Source organism: Carassius gibelio, chromosome B10, assembly GCF_023724105.1.
Source record: "Carassius gibelio isolate Cgi1373 ecotype wild population from Czech Republic chromosome B10, carGib1.2-hapl.c, whole genome shotgun sequence".
Classification (NCBI taxonomy): Eukaryota; Metazoa; Chordata; class Actinopteri; order Cypriniformes; family Cyprinidae; genus Carassius; species Carassius gibelio.
The window spans coordinates 20,411,985-20,437,750 of record NC_068405.1 but is presented as its reverse complement, the minus strand read 5'-3'; the positions used below and the strand labels follow the sequence as shown (position 1 = coordinate 20,437,750).

Genomic DNA, 25,766 nt, shown 5'->3' with positions numbered 1-25,766 from the left:
GCGGGAGGAATCAAATGCTTGGCTGGAAAGTGTCAGCGGAAATGAGTATCAAGATCAACAATTTGTCGGCGAGTGTTCTCTGTTCCGCGCGGTGGCTTGTCAGATGTGCGACAGCATGCCTCGGGAGAACAATATTCATACACTTTACAGTAAGGTTTATTTATTCAACATTAGTTTATTAACTAACATGAACTAACAATGAGTAAATATATTTGTTACAGTATTTATTAATCTTTGTTAATGGTAGTTAATAGAAATAAAGCTGTTCATTGTTTGTTCATGTTAGTTCAGTGCATTAACTAGTATTAACAAGATTTTAATAAAGTATTATTAAATGTGGAAATTAACATGAACAAAGATGAACAATTGCTGTATAAGTGCAGATCATTATTAGTTAATGTTAATTTATGTAGTTAACTAATTAACCTTATTTTAAAGTATTACCGATTTGTTTATTACGGTTAAGGTGTACAGTGAGACACATAAGCATTATTTTAATAAGCGATCAGATAGATATATTTAATAATAAAAATATAGTGCCTAAGTGAAGCAAATAAACAACGTAACTAATTTAAACGATTGCATTCTCCAATAGGCTACTGTAGAATTAACAATAGATTATATAAAATAGAGTAAATTACCAATAATAATAATAATAATAAACAATTGTGTGTTTCACATGAATTTAGAAATGTTTATAGATCGGTTATTTATTATGTGGTTTCACTGTTTGGATGGTGTTACTGTCTGCAAACAATGACAAATATTTTATCAAAAATCTGTGTTTTTTGCCACGCCACCTTATACAGTTACTAAAGTTCATTAGCAATTCCTATTTTTATGAAAACATGTTTTAAGTTGTGATTAACCACCACTGGCACGTCATCGGACCTGTGGTCATCGTGGCCCCGAGGGGTGTCCACCCCCCAGGCGTCCCTTATTTCTCTGTATTGAAGGTAGCAACCCTTGAAAGGGCACCAAGCTCTTTCTTAATTACTAATGTTCTGTACCTGAGCTAAGAGCTGCCCGTCTGGAAAAACAAACAGTGTGACAAAAGACAGATAAAGAGAGAGAGAGAGCGAGTAGATAAACACCTCACAACCTCTCTGGGTTCATGATATCCACCTAATGCACTTGTGATTTTGCCCATGCAGCAACACTCAAGCACTCTAGGAGCCATTACCTCCCAGAACACAAGTCCACGTTTAGAAGGTTCTAACAGTGAATAAATCACTGCAGATGAAACCTTCACAGAAACATTGGGTTTAAATGACCGTTGAATAGATCTACCTCTGTCATGCTGTCAGGAATCTGTTAGATCAGCTGCTTAAATGTTTTCTTTTACATCATTGCATTCAATTTACAAAGTGAGGATGGGAAGCACAGCTCTGGAAAATGAACTGCTATGTTGCAGTTTTAAATTCCATAATAAAAATCTAAATAAGTAGTCTAAATACTAAAATAAATCACTTCAGGGTGCCATAAATGAAAAAGAGCATCCAAACCTTATAATGTACAGTCTTAAAACTGTGATATTTAGATAAAAGCAAAACATGTCAAATGTAAAAACATGCTAAACAAGCATGCATAATTAAATATTAAATATCTACTGATAACTTACTGATAAATTCAAAAATACTACACACCAGAATTACTATACTTACCTAAAACTAAAACCATAAAAAAAATATTTCCTAAAAGAAAAGAAAAATTAACTATAATACTAAAAAAAAAAAAAAAAAAACATATTTCATCTAGATGAAAAGGCCACTTCTCATTTCCATTTAGTTGAACTAAACTAAAATAATTAAAATAAAAATGAATACACACAGCATAATGAAAACACACCACATAATTAATAGGAATATCATAATTTTATAATCGCCTTTACATTGAACTTTCTTGGTACTCATCTTCATCTCTTTTTTTGTAATTGTATTATTATGTATTAAGTATTATTATATTCCTCTCACAAATCTGAGCTATGTGTGTACCTTTTTTTGGGGGGGACGGTTCCTTGTTATGCTATAATTACAGTTCAATAAATCATAATAAAAAAATATGTAAATAAAAACTCAAAATATTCCAAATATTAATAAAAAATATATAATAGTATCTCGATGATACTAAAATAAAGCGTGTGAATAAAAAAAAAAGCTAGTAATTCATTCAAAACATGTCTTTTACAAAAGCCTCATCCATCATGTCCAGCATCTGATGTTAGTGAGAGCTCTTTTAACGCCTATAAAAGTGAGAAAAGGTCTTTGGCAAACACTCTATAGAAAAAAGCTGTTGTGGGCGGCTGTATGGCTCTCTTTACCTCCCACCTGTCACAACGACAGGCCACAGAGGCGTATTCACACGTGTATGTACAGTATGTGTGAAGGGTGCAGTTTTCACCCTTCTGCTTAAATGTTGAGACCAAAAAAAAAAATCAACACACAAGGTCTAAGACAATTTCTCAAACCACCAGTCAGAGGATCCGGCTCTCTCACGGTAGCAGCCAAAAGGAAGTGATAAACATCTTTCTCACACTCGTTGAAGGGGAGAAAACACTCCTATGTGATGCAAAAAAGCTTGTTACATGCAGCAAATGCAATGCAATGCCCTGATTAAATGGCGCATGTCAGCTACTCTTTTAAAAGCATCCAGCTCACGGATGCTTTTGCCACTTTGCAATATTTAATAGTGTAATTGATAAAAATAACTGCTTGGAATTGGATGAAAAATGGCTTTATTTGCTATTAAAATTTTAAAAATTATTCTATTATATATTGCAAGGTGGCAAAAGCATCTGTGAGAACTAAAATACAGGAAACTGTTGCTCATGGACATGTCAAGTGCAACTACCCATCATGCAAATGCAAAAACAACGACTTTTCATGATTTTCATGCAAAAATCACACACAGACAAACCTGGTGGCCATGGGGAGCTACGCGAAAGCATTGGGCTCGGCTTCATTCATTCAGTGCGGCTGCGGTGTGAGGATGGAGTGATGTGACGAGAGAGGAGGAAAAGAGGAGGCGGAGCTTATCACCTCTGAATCCAGCATCCCTGTTTTTTCGAGCAATCGTTCTAATTTTTTCACTCTTCTGCATGGCTGTCTCCTCTAAGGTCCCATTAGTCGTTTGCTATTATTAAGTCAGGGTCAGCGGGGGCAGGAGGACGGTGAGCTGGTGTGAAAAACGGCTGCTGTGGTGCATTGTGGTGGTTGAGGTTGATTTAATATTCATGAGTTTCTTGAATGAAGCCACTTGCGTCAGCAGCCTGAACGTCAACAAGCCAGTCTCTGGCTCTCTACCCCTCCCCCTGTCCAATCACACCACTCCGTCTCTCACTCTTACTCGCTCGCTCTCTGTCTGCTCCTGATGCATATGCCAGCAGATTCTGCACGAACATATATTCTGGACTGTATAACTTGTATTGTTACCAGTATTACTATTGCATATTGCATGGTGCCTCAAATCCTTGTTGTTGAACAATGTGCTCTTATTTTTCTTAATGAGACTCTTGAAGTATTTTTTGGTGGTTGATAAAAGAGGTAAAAATATTGATTCCTGTGATGACAAAGCTGAATTTTTTAGCAGTCATACACTACTCACATGATCCTTCAAGAAATCATTATAATATGCTGATTTGGTGTTCAGTAATTACCAAATACAACCAGTGCTCAGTTACTTAATTGAAACAGTTTTCACTACTTATTATTTTTGGGAAAACTATCATATTTTTTTTTTTAGGATTCTTTGATGAATAGAAACAGCATTTATTTAAAAATTATATTTCTGAAAAATCACGTGACACTGAAGACTGGAGTAATGATGCTGAAAAATCAGCTTTGCACCACTTTCACACTAATTCACAATATGCATATTTTAACTGTATTTTTGATCAGAGAAATGCCGTCTTGGTGAGACTTTAAAAAACATTAAAAAAAATCTGAATTAGACCAGAGGCAAGATCAGGTTATGATTGATTATAGATGAGATCAGCAAGGTCTAAGGTGATAATATTGCATCAGATCATGATTCAATTAGATCACTTTAAATCGGATCAGTGTCAGATGAGATCAGAATTAAATCAGATGAGAATTAGATACAAGTTTGAGTAAAATCAGCGCAAAAACAAATCAGGTGTAAACAACTACATGAAATTAGAGTCTAATATCACAGATCTTAAATATGAGTCAAATCAGACTGTAATCGTAATTCATGAATAATCAGATGGTCCGCAATCACAAGATAGTGGAAACAGAAAGAAATTAAAAATATCAAAGATCAAATCAAACCAAACCAAACCATTAATGTGAATTGTGAATCAAATCAAACTAGTCTGATCTACACTGAATCAGAGATAGACAGCACATCTCTTCTTAAAATAGACCTGTAATCTGCTCAGTCAGGGCAGTGTAATACATGGCAATGCTTGTCAGCTGAGCTACTGCAACAAATCACCGCAGAGAATAAAACACAAACATAACTGGAACAAACAGCCCATCTTTACTGTAAAAAAAAAATAATAATAAAAGCACAAAAAATCCCCGGTTGCCAGTTGGTGGAAAACACAGTGTATTGCATCCATGGAAGCTTTCAATCAAACTTTGTAAGGGGTTGCAGATTCTATCCAGATTTAAAAAAAAAAAGTACGAAATGCTTAATTGCCATCTAAAAAATCCATCTAAAAAGCTCTGGGACTAGAGGAGTATTAAAATATGGATAAATCAACTTCTCTCCTTCAATTGTCAATTACGCTCATTCTTTCCTGTAGCTTGTCATCAATCCGGCAACCCACGTGAAAATACACTTTTTACAAGAGTCAACAAATATTAGACACCATACAGTTTGATCATCTGTCAACACATAATGTAGCACACCACCATCAGATATATTTTTCATTCCATAATAAAAACACACACACACACACACACACACACACACACAGTATTTTTAACAGTATGCAGTCTATACTGTGCAGTATAGCCGAAACTCAAAAGCATTCTTCAGCTGTGACAGACTACACTAGAGAGGGAGCTGGTCATATGTCCACATCTGGTTTAGGATGTAAATTATCTTTATACTGTATTCTACTAAACAGAAACTATAAGTCTGGATTATCAAACAGGATTATTCTTACAGTATCTTTTAATCATATAAAAGTAAACAAAAAAGCAAGAAGAGTAGTAAATCTCGATGAGTTTTCATGAGGGACTCATAATTGTATATCAACACGTCTCTTGGATTTGACTGCAGTAAACACCCACAGATGGGCACAGAGTGAGCCCCGATCCAAGGACATACTCTGCAGTGCTCAAGGGTCCCACCGGAGGACACAGCAGCACACAGATGCTGAGACTGTCCACACTGTTACCGCAGAGCTGCTTATGAGCAGAAATCTGTACAGGGTAAAATTAAAATAAACCATCTACAAAAAGTACACAGTTATTCCATGTTTTTTATAACACATATTATGGTAATATCTTGTCTCTTTTGTCGTACTATGGTAATTGTTTTTGCATATATTTAACGAAAGAGCAAGCATAGCTATTGTAACTCACACGTGTGTGGCTGTTGGCTTTTGCTACCAGTTATTTTAGCGGTAAAAACAGCTTGTTATCCTGCTTTATATTGCAAACTATATTTCTTATCATATTGTTTTAATGCATTGTCAAAATAAATTGTCATAAACACACTGGTTTTTAGCACAACTAGTTAAACTGCTTACTGCACTTGTTATTCTTTATGTTATTTAAGCCCGAAACAAACTGCACGATTTTAGCAGTCCTATAAGATCATTGCATATCACACTGTCCGACATCTATCAAATAAACTTGGCTGCGATTTATGTGCAGACTGTATGATGTTGATACCTATTGACCCGTACAGTCATGCTGTATATCTGACAATCTCAGAAAATTACCTTAGGTTTACTTTAGTCTCAAGACCGTGACAACGGCTGCCTTTGAACCTCTCTCACTGTACGACACAGGAGCACCGATTAGGAAGCACGATCACAGAAATCACCACAATTGTTTCACAATGCCAAAATTTTTCGCCTGGGTCAGCCGAAAATCATGCAGTGTGTTTCAGGCTTTACAGTGGCAAATGAATCAGAAGTTTCAAACATTCACAGGTGTACTATTTGATAGCAATCTTTCCTTAGAAAGCCACGTTTCTAGCATTTGTAAAACTGCATTTTTCAATCTCAAAAATATATCTAAATTATGGCCTATGCTCTCTACAAAAACAAAACAAAGATTTTTTTTTCTTATGTGATAATTTCTTATGAGACACAAGCTCAGATAAGACTCAAGATCTCAACACAAGTTATTTTTAAACAAGTTTTATCAACTTCTGATCTGATATGGAATAAATCTGCACCATAACATCATTGTCAAACATTTCCATTTAGCATGTTTGTGACTTTAAACACACAGTACTGCATTACAAATGACAAAAATGTGTCCAAGACAGTTCAATGATAAAAAAAAAAACAGTTCAAATTAAAACTCTTTAATCATGCGACTGCTTCATAATAAAAACATTAAATAAATATATTTTATGGATGACCGTTTCGTGAATGAGAGGAGGTAATTCTTTCTTTGCCATGACAATCTGGCACTTCTAAATCAGCTACTGGAAGTATGTTTTGTTCTTAGTTTAAGTACTGAATGTTCCAATGTGGAGTTTTGCACACTTGTGTGTGTGTGTGTGTGTGTGTGAGAGGGAGCGAGAGAGAGAGAGAGAGAGACAGGGTCACACAGTGGAGCCAGCTGTCTTAACCGTCAGTTGCTTGTGTACTGCAAACACATACGAGCTTCATCACTGTGTCTGTCACATGACTCTGTTCCCCTTTCAGGATTTAACTGATGGTAAAACTAAGAAAATTATTAACTGTCTTTACATTTATTTTAAATTAAATTAAATTAAGTTAAATTAAATTAGCAGACGCTTTTATCCAAAGCGACTTACATTGCATTCAGGCTAACAATTTTCTACTATCATGTGTTCCCTGTTATTCAAACCCCCAATCTTGCGCTTGCTAATGCAATGCTCTACCAGTTGAGCTACAGGAACACATTTTATTTAAAAGAAGAAGCTCATGATTATGGAAAAGGGCATTATATTTCCGACGATCTTTGGCCTATAACAATGCATTGGGTCAGTTGGCAAATCTGTGACTGCATTTGTCAGAAGGAGGGACTTTGTAGAAAACAACACGTTTGCGAGAGCTGGAGCATAGAGATCCTACAATAATGTACAGTATTTGAAAAATAATGTGTTTTTTGAACATTAAAGCATGTCAACATATTTTGTTACACCAAATAAAGCATCATATGACTCCTTTAACATCAAAGTCAATCATCTCAGCCTCAGCCTCAGCTGTGAGACTGCCAATCGCTCGGAGCTATGGAGAATGAATTCAGTTATCAGACCAAGTCAATGCTGTACTTGGTTGATGTAAACAAGTGGACACTAATACGTCATTGCAGATTTCTGACAGCAACAGATTCAGACCGCATACAGCACAATGCAGGTGTTTAGAATGAGCATGGCGAGCCAAAATCTCTTTCCTGCAACACTAAAAAACGACGTACACACAAACAAGCACTGCACAGAGAGGAGAAGCCCTTGACAGACCAATTGGCATCTGCCCGTCTATCTTACCAGGCAAGCTTGAAGCCTTTCATTAGTGAATTACAGGCTGTCCAGATCCCACTGTGTCATCTTTCCATTTTACGGGCCGCCTTTCCCAAGGCATCCCGAGCAGGATGTTAATCCGGGTGGGTTTGGGTGATCCCAAGCACAGGCGATCAGCCCGACTCAGAATGCTTCATTCTGTATGAAAGTGCGGTGCCAGCCATGCTTCCACATACTGTGTGTGAAACACTCGTGTGCACCTCTCTGTAATGCAGCTCAGCCTCTCTCACTCTCTCTCTCTCTCTCTCTCTCTCTCTCTTCCTGCAGATGAGGGCATGAGCAGATCTCTTCTAAATCCGGCGCTCACTGAGCATGCTCAGATCCTTCAGGCCACTCCCCCTTGCTTCCTTCCTGACTCAAAAAGATTCCTGTCCAGTCGCACTGCTGCTCTGTGTGAGGGACTATGAGGCAGTTGACAGCTGGTCCTCTAATCCCTTAATACAGATGGACGGTAAACCTGCGAAAAGAGTGTGTGTTGATGTGTGTGTGTGTGTGTGTGTGTGTGTGAGGATGACAGAAATGTATTGTTTGTTCTCTTGTTCTATTCCAGTTTGAGCTGCTATATGCCACACACACACACACATACACTGCTGATATTATGGCAAATATCTAGTCACATGTTCAGGCCAGCAGCGCTTCCCTGATCCCATCGACACAGAGGTCACCAAAACATTCACAAGCTGTCTGAACACGTAAACCTCTGTTAAATTTTGATGTGCATTTAGGCCATATTTGCAAGTAATTAGCAATGGAAGTTTTCACTGCACAAGGATGTGGCTTTCAGATTTGACTGAGTATAAAAGACAAGACACTGCTGAGTCACTGTCTCCAAATACTCTTAAATACAGTGACAATGATTTTGCAAAGTATGACATGTTCCTGAATAAACATCCTTTTTTTGTCCTAGAACAGCATTTAAACCAACCAAAAAAATTTTGGGGCATGAATAGTATTCAAAATGATAATTTCTGTATTATTTTAGTGGTTAGGAAAGTTGTTTCTGTACAAACAAAATGTGTTGCTTCAAGTCTTACTTGACACAATCGCAGTCAAATATGAACAAAAATACAAAAGGAGTACTAGGGATGTAATGCTCCTCGCAGCTTCCAATGCAATAGATTTCAGGATACTGATTACCCAATACGATTTTCTCAACATTTTTTACAAATTATAAATGAAAGATTTATGGCAAATTATAACTGGAAAGGTGTCCTATTATTTTTGTTTGGACAAAATTTCTTTGTGAAATTAAAATGTATCTAATGACAAAACTAATTAGACATTTTTAAACAAACCCCAAATCAAATAAATAACACACATTAAAGAAATCTCTTCATATAAACAAACTAAGGCTTTGCCTGTGCTCTTTCCCTTTAAAAGGGAACCACTGTATTTTAATCACAATCCAAACAATGTTTTTAATAACTGAATTGTATAATTTCAAAACTGGGTTTTGTTATTTGTTTAACTATACTACATAAAACATCTGCATGTGGCGCTTATAGAACAGCGGCAATATAATGTTTTCTTGATTACCGCTGTAAACAAAGCACCACTGCACTTTAATATGTAAATTTACTTTAATATGTATTATAAAGAAAATACCATCTAAAACTCTCATGTACATTCACATAAATTCCATACCCAACTGTATCGCAATTTGTTTAAAATTTCAACTGACTTAATTTGTCACATAATTGTATTGATTTTGAACCGGCTAAGGGTGCATTGTTGCATCCCTAGGAGTGTTTAAACTGACAGGCAGTATCAGCATAATCAGAAGTGAATTTCAATGAGAGTTAGTGATTTTGGGCAAGACTAGGGAGATTGTTGGCATTGTAACAAAATGCATGCAGATACACAGTGATACACCACAGAAGCTACCATTGGAAGTGCAGAGAGTAAAGCGTTCGATTCTCACCCAGTAACAAACAATAGGACTCTGACTTAATCACTGTCAGTGTGAACACACCTACACTGAAAAGTAAGGTGTAGAAACAATTTTCATTCAGAAATTGCTAGTACATTTCACAAACTGCAAAGAACTTCAAGTAACACATTTAATTAAATGTGAAATTCTTAAGCAGAAAGACACACAAGAAAGACAAAAAGAAAGAGGACACCTCTTACTACTACTTCCAAATACTGTGATACTTCTCAAATGACCAGCACACATGCCCATTTACAGAGATTGCTAAACACATCCATCAAATCTCAAAAATAGCCATATAATTCTCATTTTCCAATTATCCAGAAAATGATTCCCTATAACAGTATTAGCCAATCGGAGTGCATGTCACTGTGGTGCTGAATGGACAGCTCCATCACAGGCCCTAAATGTGAACACATTGCATGCTGTCTAAAACACAATTTTATCTGGAAATAAAATGCACAATATAGGTTTGTGAAGACAAAATAAAAAATGGCCAATGTTTCGCTCCACCTTGGGATTTAATCACATAATGTGGCACAACCTATATCCTTTCATACATCCATATTCTGATTCTTATACAACCTGGACATGATATTACTTGTCCCAAAAGCGGTGATGTCCAAATAAGGAATATGTTCAAATATAGAAAAATTGTTTCATTGGCAGTGCTTCTAGAATTTCCCAGCATTCAGTGGAGGTCAGTGCTGATGTGAAATATCAGCATTGCACATGTAATCGGCTGTGTCATCGGTTGCACATGCTCCTTTGCCCTTGCTGGGTCTCTGGGGGTCTGAGTGGGGAAGCGCAGAGCAGACGAGGATCTCTGGCTCCAATGGCCTGCGGAACCAGGCATGGGTTTATTTCTGCGGGTCCAGTCCTGCTATGTTTAGCATCACAGCCTAACAGCCTCCAAAAGCTGGTACATAGCCCCGCCCCCACAGCATCACCATCCACTGCCACATGGAGGCTGTCAGGAGCCAGCCAATGAGAAGAGAGTGTGAGGAGTCAGGTGATGAGGTGACTGTCAAGCTTGGTTAGTGAGTGTACTGGAGACATGAAGTGAGGCAGCTAATCCCTGCATGAACGCACACACAGACACACACACACACACACACACACACACACACACAGAGAGAGAGAGAGAGAGAGAAACAAACCCAAGCACTGCACACAACCCTGACTAGCAAAAACAACACAGATTATTATACCACTCAAAAGATTTCAGATGGTTAGAAGATATTACTTATTTCCAATATGAGGGCAAACTTATTAAAATGAACACTTATTTTATTAATATTTTTACTGAAAATGTACACAATTTTTTTTACATTTTTATTATTATTTTGAATTGACAAGGCTGTGGATAGAGTTTTATGCTGAAGGGGGAAAAACAATCGACCAAACTGAAACAGTTATTAGCTGATGCTAAGTAAAAATATTGGCCTAAAAATTAGCCTGGAATACCAGTTTGTGACTCAAACGTATAATTAAAAAAATAATAATTTTGGACTGATTGTTGAGAAGAAATAAGAGGAAAAGATAACTATGGCAAACTAACTGAAAATACACTATTACTTTCAGTTATAACTAATTTATTAAAAAATGCATTAAAATATTGAATGTGTACAATTATGATTATATATGCAGAAAGCTCCAGAGACTCACAATACTACATTTTTATTCAGAAATTGTATCTATAAATATGATCAGATTAACAGATGTGTACAACGATGTTTATTAAAGAATTGTTGAATTGTGCTCAAAATCTATGAAATAGATGACTTGTGATGCAAACACTGAGGTCTCTGGTGTTTCACTGAGATTTATACAGCAAGCACTGGTGAATCCCACATAGGAAGGAGAACTCAATCAGTTGCTCATGACCTACTTTCACTGGCTCTATGCGGCCCACTCTTCCTCACAAAGAACCCAAAGGACTCTGAGGGTTAACTCATTGTCCACAGACAGACAGACAGACAGATGTCCAGACAGGACTCAGCTTGCATATGGCTGAGGAAAGAGTCCATTTAACGGAAAGTCCGAAGTGCACATGAGCTTACTATGAGAGCTGGGACTCTGTTTACAGCTCAGTGGAAAAGAAAGAGTGAGACAGAGAGAGCAAGAGAGCAGAATTTGATTGGGGTGTTAGATAACATCAGTCTGCAGTTCTCGGATGAATCATCAGCTCTGGTAACAGGACACTGCTGCTGCAGGTTTCTGTCTAATCTTAGATGAAAGATGGACTGCACATCCTTCACAGGGATCTGGCTAATTAAATAAGAACACAAGAACACATGAGGCAACCAGAACATGTTGAGCACATTGACACATTATTACAGGAACAAAGTCAAGCAATAATGTGCTTTCACATCCTACAACAATTTTGACAGAAACTATGTTGGTGGCACTGAGAAAACAGTCTAAACACAGAATAAAACCAGAATCACTTGATCTACTATAAGCTTTGATATACAGTGTGTATAGTGCCCCCATCAACCAATGACCATAGGTTAACAATTCAACATATGAACTATGAACATGTTCATCTAACATGTAAACCAGAATTTGTCCAAATACTGTGTTTGCTTCAAACTATTTACCAAAGTGTTAAAACATTTCGGACCAACAAACCTAAAACCTCATAAAATATATTTTTTTCTGTAAAAGTGTGCTTGTGCAATCACTTTTTAAAATAATGCCAGCTGGCTTATTACCTAGAGCCACATTTACACTACAGATGTGGAACAGAAGCGGTTCTGAAGTGGCATTTAGGTGCATTTACACATACAACACTTTTTAATGTTGCTCAGAGGTGGCATAAATGCATTTACACAGCAATTACAACTGTATAACTTACTAGGAGCTGACGTGGGTTTGAGCAGGCATAATTTTGCCTGGCTTTGATGCGGCATAGCACCATTACAATGAATTTTGAGCAGGCACAGAGCAGCTTTAACTCGGCTGCGTAAAGATGCCAATTGCCACACTGGCACAAAAGTGTTTCTGTATTGGCATTCAGGTGTTTCTACACAGATTGTTTAATGCTGCTTAGAAGTGGCATACATGCATTTACATGTATATTTTGATACTAGAGTCTGAGGTGTGACAGAACAGGCATAATTCAGTCTTTAATTTAATTCACCTTTACACTGAATTTTGAGCAGGCACTGATCAGTCCTAACTCAGCTGTATAAAAATGCCAATACATTTTAAAGCCTAGGATGCAAACACCTTTTGTGGCCATGGTATCTGTAAACAACTACATGACAGTTGTTAGGAAATGAAATATTAAATATAGAAAGAAGTTTTTTAGGGAGAGAAAGCAATGAATAATGTATTCTTCCGATTATAGGCTCGCTGCACTTTTCTTTTGCAGCATAAGCATTTCCTAACAAACTATAGCAGAAAGGGCAACTCAGAATGTTGCTGATCATGTCAAAGCAAAAACCCTGTCCAATGTACAATGTCTGATCTCACCTTAAATACACAGAGGAATAGGGAGTAAGGCAGGCAGAGCGATTTCCTTGTTAAAAAGCCTGCCTTGAACAACTGCTAATTAAAGAACAGGCACACTAGTGCACGCACACACACACACACACACACACACACACACAAACATCTGTGTTCATCAAAGCTTTTTGACTGAAGAGAAACAGATCTAGTTAGTCTAGTTACTGTGACAGGGACACAGTGACCCTGAGCTCATGTCGACCAGAAGAACATGACATGACTCTTTCACTCTCTCATCCTCTAACACAACTGTCTATGTGTGTGTGTGTGTGTGTGTGTGTGTGTGTGTGTGTGAGTCTGTGTGATGTTCATTCTGTATAGCATCACTTTGTTAAAGGGCTACTTCAACCAAAAATTAATTCTCTGCGTACACTGACTCAATCTCATGTCATTTCAAACATGTATGGGTTTCTTTCTGTAGAACACAAAAGCAGAGTTTCTGAAGAATATCCTGGCTGCTCTTTTCAATTTAATGAAAATAAAGAAGCTCCAAAAATGCAAAAAAAAAAAAAAAAATGCACCGTAAAACTTACATGCAGTCCATATGAATTGTCCACTGAATAGCAAATGTTTGGACTAATTTTAAGTCTGTATTCTCTGAAAAGCATATTTACCCATGCTTTCCTTGGAATAAAAATTTACGAGAGAAGCAGTAATGCTCTATTCATTAATGGATAATGAATTTGAATCAGATTCTTGTCAATAAAACCGGTTCATAAAATTGTCAGCATAATTTGTTCATAAAATCGACTAATTTCAACTCACTGATTCAATGATTCATTCACAAAGATCAATCATTTACATTGGTACACTCTTAAAAATAAAGGTTCTTTATTGCCATCAATGGTTCCATGAAGAACCTTGAACACCCATGGAATCTTTCAAATGCAGGAAAGGTTCTTTGTAGTGGAAAAAGATTCTTTAGATTTTTAAAATGCTCTTCAAAATGGTTCATTTAAGAACTGTTAACTGAAAGGTTCTTAGGGGAACCAAAACTGGTTCTTTTATGGCATCACTGCAAAAACACCCTATTGGAGGCTTTACTTTTAAGAACATATTATAAGACTTATATACGATTATATTCAGAAATACTAAAGGCACAGTGCTGAGAGAATACTTCATGCATTTTTGGGTGAACCATCAAAACCTCATGCGTAAGTCTAACCACATACATTATAACATATTCAACTTTTAAACTGATCACATACGTTTAATGCATTTTACATTTAAAAGGCATAGCAAGAATTAGAATGTATTATAATAATTTGCAATGCATTTTTCATTTGAGAACTTAAAACATTACAAAACTTTATAAAACAATGTGTATTAAAAGGCATTATAAATGCAAATAATTCACAAATACGTGACTTTCGGTTCAAAACGGCTGAAAAACAAATTATTACCACACAATCATGGCTTATATATCCATGAATAATAGGGAGTTCTGTTCAACTTCTCTACGTAAAGCGTAATTCAATAGATCACAGGAAACCATATCTACTACAGTAATTCAGGCTGGATCAACTGACCATGAATTTCTGCCTGCCAATTACAGTCTGTACACAACACCTTTCAAGAGCCGTTTTAGAGACAAAAACACAAAAAGTACTCACGGATCCCGGCGAAAGTGCAGTCTCTTCCTGAGCGTGGACACCCGTGGGTGACAGCCCATCTTGACGGGTGAGGTGCATGTTAAAGTCCTGCTCTGAACCATGATGCTCTACACTCATGTAGAACTGCACACGGTTCACCCACCCTAGCGGGATGAGGACTCCTCATTACTGAACTCACTTCACCCCCTCCTCTCCTCTCCCTCGCTCTCTCTCTCTTTCTCTGCGCGGGCCATGTCTTGTCCTGCGGTGACCTAGATCCTGCGTTTTCTCAGTGTGTGTGCTGTGGATCAGTACAGCTTGTTTCCTCACCTGAGGTGTGACAGTGGTGAGACCACCAGCAGAGATGCTAATATAACCATCAGAGGCTCAGAGGCACACAAGAGATTGCATGCTTCTGGCCAAAAATGCATATTAATATGTAAAAACCAGAGAAACACAGATGTGATAAGCTGAGTACATTTGGCTGTTGATTTGGATGAAGTAGAATTCAAACAATATGACATGCAAGTACTTTATAGGGTTTGGTTTATTAGGTTTTGAATATCTTTGGAATTTTTTTAACTAAATTTTCCTTGTCTTTTCCGATTTATTGGCGGGGGGGGGGGGGGGCATATTGTATAGAGACTGCACAGGCAATTAAATATTAGACTAATAAACTAGCAGCAGCAACAACAAAAAGTACATTGTACATTCACTACATAAATTTCCAAGACTTAATAATAATTGTTTTTCATAACTATGTGGGGAAATTCCCCACAAATTCCCTGATATTTCTGATACACATACTTGGGCATTTCCAGAAAAAAATTATAAAATTTCTATACATAATTAGCATTTTAAATGGGAAGTCGTGGCCTAATGGTTAGAGGGTTGGACTCCCAATCAAAGGGTTGTGAGTTCTAGTCTCAGGCCGGACGGAATTGTGGGTGGGGGGAGTGCATAAACAGCTCTCTCTCCACCCTCAATACCACGACTTAGGTGCCCTTGAGCAAGGCATCGAACCCCCAACTGCTCCCCGGGCGCCGCAGCATAAATGGCTGCCCACTGCTCCGGGTGTGTGTTCACAGTGTGTGTGTGTGTTCACTGCTCTGTGTGTGTGCATTTCGGATGGGTTAAATGCAGAGCACAAATTCTGAGTATGGGTCACCATACTTGGCTGAATGTCACTTCACTTAAATGCAATAACTATGGACATTTGTTTTTAATTCACATATACTGAATTGCATTACATTATTTCTAATTTTATAAATATTACTTTTTTACTTAATTTTTTAAAATTAAATTAATAATATTAACACACTAATTTACAACAAATATTGTCAACATTTATTTCTATAGGCAGTGAAAACCATGTGACAAAACTTAAATTCTGTTAATTACTGATGTACTTTAAAGGTCCCGTTTTTCGTGCTTTTTTTAAGCTTTGATTGTGTTTACAGTGTGCAATATAACATGTGTTCATGTTTCGCATGTAAAAAAAAACAAATTAATTCACCTATCTGTAAACCGCTGTTTTCACTGTCATAAAAACGGGCTAATGACTTCCTTGTTCTATGAAGTTCCTCCTTCAGAAATACGTAACGAGTTCTGATTGCGCCAGCGGTTCCTGTGTTGTGATTCGACAGCAGCTGAGCGCACGCGGCCCTCCAGGAAACGTGATTGGGCTAGTTTTGGACTAGTTTTGAGAAGCAAGTGGGCAGGATTTGTTTTGAAAACCAGGCAATCCTGATCTGAACTACAGACAGTAAAAGAACGCACATGCTGGAGATGTACTTATACTCACAGGAGCGTTTTTACTGACGAGATGCGCATGAAAATCGCATTCGATTTTTTTGCACAGCTCTACCATCTAGTTAACACAGTGTTGCCCTTTGTGTAAAAAGTTACAGAAACTGTTAAACGCACCAACTTAAATAATAAAATACACTTACCGGTTGTGGTCCATAAACAACGCCTTCTCCAGACAAAGAGGGAACTGCTCTATCTTTCAAGAATAATCTTTGTGTGAATCCGACATTAAACTGATTGAAATTGAGGAAGCTGTCTTAAGCAAAATATGCTGCACATAGTTTTACATGTGGATTATAATTTTCGGGAACCGAGTTAAACATAAATTGTAACCACTAATCTCCAAGTACAGCGTCCCTGGGAAGGCCAAATTGAGATGATTGGACCCCGAGATGAAAATAACAGCGTTTCGACGACATGGTGACAAACACAAACGCAGCTCTTCCTCCTTCTCCGTTGGAGCACAACAAGGCCACGCCTCCTTTTTTGTGTATTTATGTGGACGGTGGTTAGTCCAAAAACTGTTTTAGTGACGTCATTACTGCAGGAACTAGAGGGCTGTAGTCCAAATGGGTCGTTTTATGTAGGCAAATTATGTTAAATAAAATATCTCGCTTGGCATTGAACTTTGAGCTTTAGAATTTTACAGATATTATTTATACGCTAACAACATTACACACTAACTAAAGTTTGAAACATGGAATCACGAAGAACGGGACCTTTAAGCAGTATTTACAGTTTTATAGTTCAGATCAGAAATAATGTATATTCCATGAAAAAAAAGCAATGACATAATTCACATAATTCAAACACTTCCTATTTTAATTTAATTTTTCAGGCCAATTTGATTTAAATTCCCACTGGCAAACTAAAACGGGACCTGTAATGTATGCATGTGTGTAAATGAGAGTTAAGGGACTAAGCTGTGATCACTTCAGCCTAACGGGACACAAACAGGCTGAACATTCATCACCTTTAATGAGCATTAGCTGCTTTTACGTCACAACACAAAACTGATTTAAAAATAAGCTCATGGAATCAGCTAAAATCAGGTTGCTGAGTGCACAAAAATGAGCTGCTGGCGATTGCGTGCATACTGACTTTAACAAACTGACTTTAGCAGGTGTGGAGATGCACACACACACAAATGACCTCTTTTCTGACAAAAACATGGTAATAATGCTCATAAATGTTAATAGCAACAATACACAAACTCAATTAATGTACAAGCAGTGATGTTCACAAGACGCATTTCATAAATACAGAAGAAAGAACACAGTGTTCCAAGAAGTCCAACAAAAGCACCAACGAACAAGCGCCCGAAGCTTGGAGATGAAAAAACGCTCATATGATATTCCAGCCGAGGACCGGCGTGTTCTCTGACCAGCTGGGCTCAACAAGAACATTAGAGCGCAGCTAAAAATCTGAACTTTCACTACAAAACTTGCTTAGATGATTCAAAATATGTCGCACCTGGTTTAGTTCATGGTATTTCTGAGATAGCGACACAAATATATGGCCTCAGAAGAAGCCATGGGAAGTTCTGTAGTTCTAGTGTCATATGAAAGTGAAACACGCAAGAGTTGTTTTTCAGATGGCACGATATAGACAGTGAGATCTGTGGTCAGACTCAAAACCAGACAACAGATGCAGAACTTGACACGGAAAGAAGAACAACTTCATAAGCAAAACTTGAACCACCAAAAACAGATACTTCTCAATCACACTGAGACTAAACCAGCTGCCAGAAGGATGTTCACATCATGTCAACATTTTCAGCAACTGCTGAAATTGCAAAGATGAAAAAGAGAAAACAAAAGCTATTAAAAATAAAAGATATTTTGTCAAATGCGAGATATAAAGTGTTTGATTTTATTTTTATTTTATTTTTAGCATTTTATGTAGAATTATAGGGAGGCAGTCATGGCAAATGTGACATCTTTCTCTGCTCTAACCACAGCAATCATCTTTTAAAAAAAAATAAAATAAATGCTTTTTTTATATATATTTTTTTTTCCTATTGCAGCAAATGGGAATGCAAAAACAAATAAAAATTAAATAAAACATCTGTGGTAGTTTCCATTAACCACTATAGAAGTTCACCCAACTGTGACAACTTCCATTTCTGAGAATTGTGGAAATGTGAAAAAGATCCATAATGAGGAATAAGGTAGCAATTATAAGAAGTAAAATCATACAAAGTACATTTACAGTATACTGAAAGCAGTATGTCAAGAGAATTAAGGAAATATCACATACAATACATATTTTCCCATCACAAGTAAATAGCTGAATAGTGAATTATATACAATTTCAGCCAGATTTTGAGCTGACCAACCACTGACCTCTGTTGGACTCATAAGGAAACTACAGTGAGAGCAGTACTGTATAATGCATAAATATCAGACAAGTGAGATAAATGCCTCAGCTTCCAGGTACTTTAACATGTAAAAGCCACTGCCAATGCCAATGAGATCTAAAGCAGCTCAGAGTGTGTACCTGTCGTCACGGGTGTTGGGGCTCAGGTAGCGTGTGGACTCTTCCTCATGGCTGCTCTGCAGGCTGCTCTGCTGACTGCTGTAACACAGAGCGTCACATTACAATCACTACACACATACACACCACATGTCCACTCATACTGAGATTGAGACAACAGAAGGTGAGTTTGGACACACAGTGATGTTTTTAATTACAGTAACAAAAAAAAAAAATGCTCAAACATAACATACAAGATCAACACACAATGTGCATATAGTTTAACAGTTCACTGTTTCTCAGTTTACAGACTTCAATCAAGTGTCTTATACAAGATATTTTAAGGAGACCATTTACACTTTTCCACTAGAGGACAGTAGAGAGTGTTCTATTTGACAAGTGTTATACAACAACACAACAATACATGCATTTAACCAGTTAACCTTGACATGATGATCAAGTACAGTGTGCAATGTAGACTTAAGAAAAGAAACGACAGAAAAACATCCTGTGCATTCAACCACAGAAGTGGTTCCCCCGAGTTCTTTCATATTGCATGAAAAGGAAGCGGGTGACAAATGACCCAACAGATCAACATACCAGAGCCCTACATTGATAAACACTGGTGTATTTAAAAGTGGTTTCTACCAGCAAACACTTGACAGCTTACAGACTACAGTACACAGCTGATTCATGCCAAACATCTAACCTCAAAATCCCTGTACACTACCAGTTAAAAGTTTACACTTACTCATCCTTTATTAGAGGTATTTTCCACATTTTAGAATGACAGTAAAGTCAGACAATTTCTGAAATGACAAACATAAGTATGAGAATTATAAAGTGACCAAACAATCTTTTTTTTAAAGAAATGAATACTTTTATTCAAGGATGCATTAAATGGATCAAAAGTGAAAGTAGAGACTTTTACAGTTACAAAATTTTTCAAACAAATGTTTTTTCTTTCTTTCACCTTCATCAAAGAATTCTTAAAAATGCAAAATGAATTCTAGAAAAACATTAAGCAGCACAACTGTTTTCAACATTGCTAATCATAAAACATGTTTCATGAGCACCAAAAAAAAAAGCATATTAGAATGATTTCTGAAGGATGACGTGACACGGAAGACTGTAGTAATGATGCTGAAAATTAAACTTTTTCAAATAATCATAGAATGGAAAACAGTTATTTTATGTAAATTGAAATAATATTTCAAAGTAATACATTTTACTGCATTTTTGATAAATTAATGCAGCCTTGGAGAGCAAAAGGGACCTCTTTCAAAAACAATGGGGATGCAATGGATGCAAAAAAATAATAAATCTTACACGTGATTGAGGAGGATAATTTTTTTTGCTGTAAGAATAAAATGCCTTGTTCCAGCTATTTTCTATTTGATCAATTAATAATTTATGAACAATCAAGATCATAAATTCAGTCAAGTGTGTCCATACTTTTGACTGGTAGTGTACTTCAGGTCTAATTTCAGCTATAAGGCTGCTTGAAGTAAATGTTTAGGTCAAAGCAGAAACATATATACTCCATGTTGTGTTTTTTGACTATTAAAAGCCAGCGAGAGTTATGAATATTTAAGACGTCCCTAGACAAACTCCTGTCAGCGTTCTTGGCAGCAGCAGGCGGCTGCTTGTTCTTCCCTCCAGCCTATGAATGTCACAGCAGAGACTTCAGTCCCTTCAGAGAGAACAGGGAAAAAGACACTCATGCACACACACGAAACACAAAGGTCTGCTATGGCTAATTTACCAGAGCAAGAAGACTTAAATGAAGTGGTGCACATTAATCATGATGGACAGCGGGAATGAAGGATGGATGTGTTTGTGTGCTGAGATCAGGCAGTGCAGGAGGGTTCGGTCTCGTGCTCATACAGACCTGCTCTCACTGCCGTGCTCTTTTTTCTCGCCTCCTCGCAGCCACTTGCGCAGGAGGAAGCGTCTGCGTTGGGGTGAGGCACTAGGGGTGGAACAACTCGACCACGCTGCGTCCTCATCGCTGGATGGCGTGATCTCAATAGACGGAAGCTGCAGGTACTCCTTACTCCCGGAACGCTGAAGTTGTTCCTTCTCCAGCTGCTCCTTCTCGCTCATGACGTTCTTCATACGGTGCATTTTAAAGCGCTTGCGCCGCAGAGACGGGCTGGACGAGCTGGACAGGGCCAGATCCACCTCGCATACATTGCACTCACCGTCTACCGGGCCCTGGATCTGCAGCGCGGGCAGCTGGAGGGTTTCTGACATGGTTCTGCTTCTGCTCGGTCTTACATGAGTCCAGAAGCAAGTACAGATGAAGATCAAAGAGCTCAGCGAGTCCACACCTGGCCTGAGCTAAGTTCAGCACTTCCTGTGAGATGGCTCACTGTTGACATGTTGGGACTTACAGAAGATTTCTTTTAAAAACCTTCTGTCCAGAAATTCAGCATAGCTCCCTAGAGGTCAGACCAAGGTCAAAGGATCTACTAGATTAGCAGTTCCCAAACACTGGAAAATTTTGATTGTTTTATTTAAATAAATTTTTTCTATAAAGATGTGTGCATTTAAAAGTTTTTTAACACACATTATTACTTTTTGATTGGCAGAAGTGCATCAATAATGTATTTATTTGTTTGAAAATTGTTAGTTTTGATTTAATCAGGTGTGTTTGAGAACCACTGTTCTAGGTGGAAAGATTCTATGCATGCACATAATCATCTACACAAAACATTAGGACTTTACAGAAAAGACTACACAGAAATGACAACATGCAAAGCAAATCAATCACTATTAGTTAGCAAAAATGACATATTTTGTTTTCTCACACACATGCTTTTTCCTGCTCTGCTCTGGAGTATTACTGAAAAACTCAACATTAATAATAAGAACCACTAGTAATAATTGGGAAACAATAGTAACTGATAATAAATGCCCACCAAGTAAGAATATAAGAAAGATTTCTGAAAGATCATTTGACAGCAAAGACTATAATGATGCTGAAAATGTTGGCTTTTATCACAGGAATAAATTACATCTTTAATTTTAATAGAAATGTGTTATTTAAATTGTAATAATATTTTTCAGTATTATTATTTTTGATCAAATAAATAAACCACTGGTGGGCATAAGGGACTTCTTTCAAAAATGTTTTTTAAGAAATCCTAATTATTCCAAACCGGTAGTGTATATTTATGCATTTATGTTTCTTCCCCTGAAACCACTAAGTTCCACTAAATTACAAAAAAAGAAAAAAAAGAACAATTTTTAATACTGGGGAGGAAGTTTTGAGTTCTGACAGTTACAGTATGTTTTCATAGTACAACAACTCTTATCGAAAAAAAAAATCGAAGAAGCTTGATTCCTCAGGATATGACCCAAAAAAAATAAAAAAATACATTTAGAGCCAGTCATGCGTGTCAGTGTTAATATAACAGGCATCATGTAGCGCTGCACTTCAGGCGTGTATAAGGAAGTGAGGCATAAACATGCAAGACGAGTTCATCTTACAGCAGGAAGTGCAGTAAGCCGCCACCCACTGAGAGCAGACACACACTCACGGGCTGCCCATCTGCCTGCTCATCACAACACACAATCTGCTGACTGAACCCTACCTGCCACACACTGTTAGATCACTGCTGTTACTGCTCCACTGGAGATGGTCAGTGAGCTTTTTTTTATTAGTGTTATTATTTTTTTTTTTAAATAATAATATGTCCCTGTTGTCTTGTCCTCAGCAGTAAATGCCAAATACATGAGTTACGCATTCTTAGACTTCTTCAATTATATGCAAAACAAATCCTACCATGTTCCCCATGTGAGGGGCTCTGGAAGGTGCACACCGTGCCACACTGCATAACCTGTACAGCAAATATCTGACTTTAAAGTCCTGTAAAAATGTAAGGCTCTAAAATGAGGCTTAACTTTTCCCCACAATCCATTAAACATGCATATACATCACAGTTTGGTGTGAACTGTATTATAATTTATGACTCTATCTATACCTGTTTTCACTTATAAAATGTTCTATGGCACAAGGGGTTTTGAACCTGGTCCAATAGTAATACCTTGGGCATTTCATGCAAAAAATGTGGTACACTAATTTCAGTGTCATAACTTATGAATTATGAATGTAACATGTAACTAAATCTGTTACCATTGTACATTAGTACTGCCATGTACTTTTTGTAAGACTTGTTATGCGTTATTATTTATTATTATAAGTTTGATAGGCTACCCAAGAAACCATATCATAAGCACTATAGAGAAAGGTACCAGAAAGCAAAGTTTAAAATTTATTCTGCAAAACCGAAGAGCACAACAATATTTCCTGTGAAGAAATGCTATCTATTATTGTTTTAAGTGGAAACAATACTCTATAAAATAGTATATTGATCTGTAAACAATCCTTAACAGTACAAATAAAAAGTTGAAAACATGCACTAAACAGAAATGAGGAAAATCTTACCTTTTACATTTCAAGTAACCAAAACCTTCGTTTTTAATATGCCGTCTGTCTTTCAGTTTTAAATAGCAGGAATGAATGAGAAACTTAAGCGTTTATTCCCACACTGTTCCGTTATGATCTTCACGTTTCCTTTTCACCGGACAATTCCACTCCGATTGAAGGGGAGAGTTGTCGCGCAGAAACAAATTAAATGTCGTTTTACAGGATAACGTAAACTGGGTTTATTATAAGCGAAATAAAACACATTTAAAATATTTGTGTGGAAATAAAAACAAAAAAACGATCGGATGTGTCATATACGTAGACTGAGCTCTGGAAATCACCCCTCTTACTGAGATTGAGACGCCCCGGATCTCTCAGCATAAAAGCAGGCTCATAGTTCAAAAGAGGTTTCCTTACTGCAGCAGTCAAGTAAAACATACTAGCCTAACGCTGAATATACGACAATATAAACTGTCGTGATTTACTAAAGAAACGAGCTTCTTTCTCAAAACGAACTACTTTTCAAAACGTCGTTCATTGTTAGGCAGAATTTTCAACATACTGAGGTAACATCAGTAAAAACGAATGAAAAATGTACAAAACCATCTTAATTAATGACGAAAATTATGACAAACACATTTTTTGTCGGAAATCCTCGTCAAAAACGTACTACAACCTTTTAAAGCTGAGGTAAAAATATTAGAAGCACATCTTGACAGCCAGTAATACTTACAAAAATGTAGCCTAGCTTATCACCCAAAAACGCGGTTAGCACATATCTTGCCTGAAGGAAATTCTAATCAAAATGTACAACCACCTTCATTACTGACGTGAAATCATAAAAGCACATTCTCACCGCAGGAGATACTGTAAATCTGTAAAGGTAAAAAAAACTTTTGCAAATTTGGCATGACAGAAATTACTAACAGCACTAATAGGTAATCCATCTTGTAATTGTAACCTAATCTTCATTAAGTAACATTATTTAATCTTCTACCCTATTTAATTTTATGCAAATGAAGACTAAAGTACAGTTCATTAAAGAAATTACACATAAGGTCTTTTAATCAAGATAGCTCAATGTTGTTTGATTCAGACATATGAGGAACTTCACAGTAGCCTTCATAAAAAGATGACAAATCTTCCTACCATCAGTTATGAGTTTTTACATTTTTCATACTGTCATGATTGATGAGCTACACAAAATCGTAAAAAAATACACCAGCAAATCTAACATCATACCCAAGAGCGTCAATAGATCCTGCTTCTTTTCATTATATTGTTTACTTTGTTGCACTATGAGTCTTTGACTTATTTATAGTATGCCAATATTTTCTAACAAATTTGCTTTAAAGCATTATTATGGTGCAATAGAGTTTGAGAAAAAGTCAAAACAAAATTATCCAGTGGCTTTTAAGATTAATACCAGTGAAGGTAAAAAGGTGAACCATCTGACAAAAAAGAAGAGGAGTTCCCAACTGAAGCATTGCGACTTCAAACTGATGACGATCCCTCCACGTCAACAGGGATATCCACAAAGAAAGGATTAATTGCAAAAACCAAAGGCCTTTGTCCATCAAAGCGACGGAAGTGTGACCAACAGTACATAAAATACAAATTCATTTGCACCACAATTAATAATGAACAATGGCCACGATGTGTTGTATGTTCAGAGTTTGAAACCTGCATGTGAAACTGATAAGTCACTTACAAATCAAACATTCAAAGTTAAAGGATAAACCAGTTTTCACTTTTTTCGCCATAAAGAATCAGCATTAACAGGTAAAAAAAAACAACAACAAAAAAAAAAACCTTACCACCCAAACCACTCTACCAGTAAAAGCATTTAATGCTTCATATGAGACGACGCATTTACTGTAGTGGCCAAGGCCAAAAAGCCTCATACAATTGCAGAGAGCCTCATTCATCCAGCAGCAATGGCCATCTGTAAAACTATGTTTGGAGATAAGTATGCAAGTGGTGTTGAACAAATTCCACAATCATACAACACCACAAGGCGGCGTATTACCAAAATGGCAACCAACGTCAAATGTCAGCTAATTGACAGAATAAAGAATGGAATTTACAGACATCACAAACTCCTCCCAACTACTTGTATTTGTCTGCTACCGTCATAGAGAAAGTTGCTTGAGGATCTTCCATTTTACTCAGCACCGGAAAAAACATGCACAGGAAGAGATATTTTCAAAAAACTCAGTGGTAAACTGAATGAACCTGGTCTTTGTTGGGACAACTGTGTCTGTATGTGCACAGACAGAGCGGGATCAGTGTTAGGGAAAAATAAAGGACTCAC

At 37.0% G+C, this 25,766-nt stretch overlaps 1 protein-coding gene across 8 annotated transcripts in view; it reads right to left on the bottom strand.

The window, feature by feature from the left end:
• Positions 1–23,745, bottom strand: part of gramd1ba (GRAM domain containing 1Ba) — a 42,961-nt gene extending 19,216 nt beyond the window's left edge. The window contains exons 1-3 of one of the 8 annotated variants that reach the window (XM_052566614.1): positions 23,471–23,745; positions 20,909–21,461; positions 19,042–19,119 (exon numbers count right to left, since the gene is read on the bottom strand). In XM_052566614.1, the coding sequence (XP_052422574.1) occupies positions 19,042–19,119; positions 20,909–21,273 (443 nt within the window). In that variant the 5' untranslated portion in view covers positions 21,274–21,461; positions 23,471–23,745. Of the gene's footprint in view, positions 1–7,665; positions 7,928–14,754; positions 14,893–19,041; positions 19,120–20,908; positions 22,040–23,470 lie in introns of those variants that run through there. The other 7 variants (XM_052566619.1, XM_052566620.1, XM_052566613.1 and 4 more) reach the window with 7 other exon arrangements.
• Between the last annotated feature and the right edge of the window lie 2,021 nt (positions 23,746–25,766).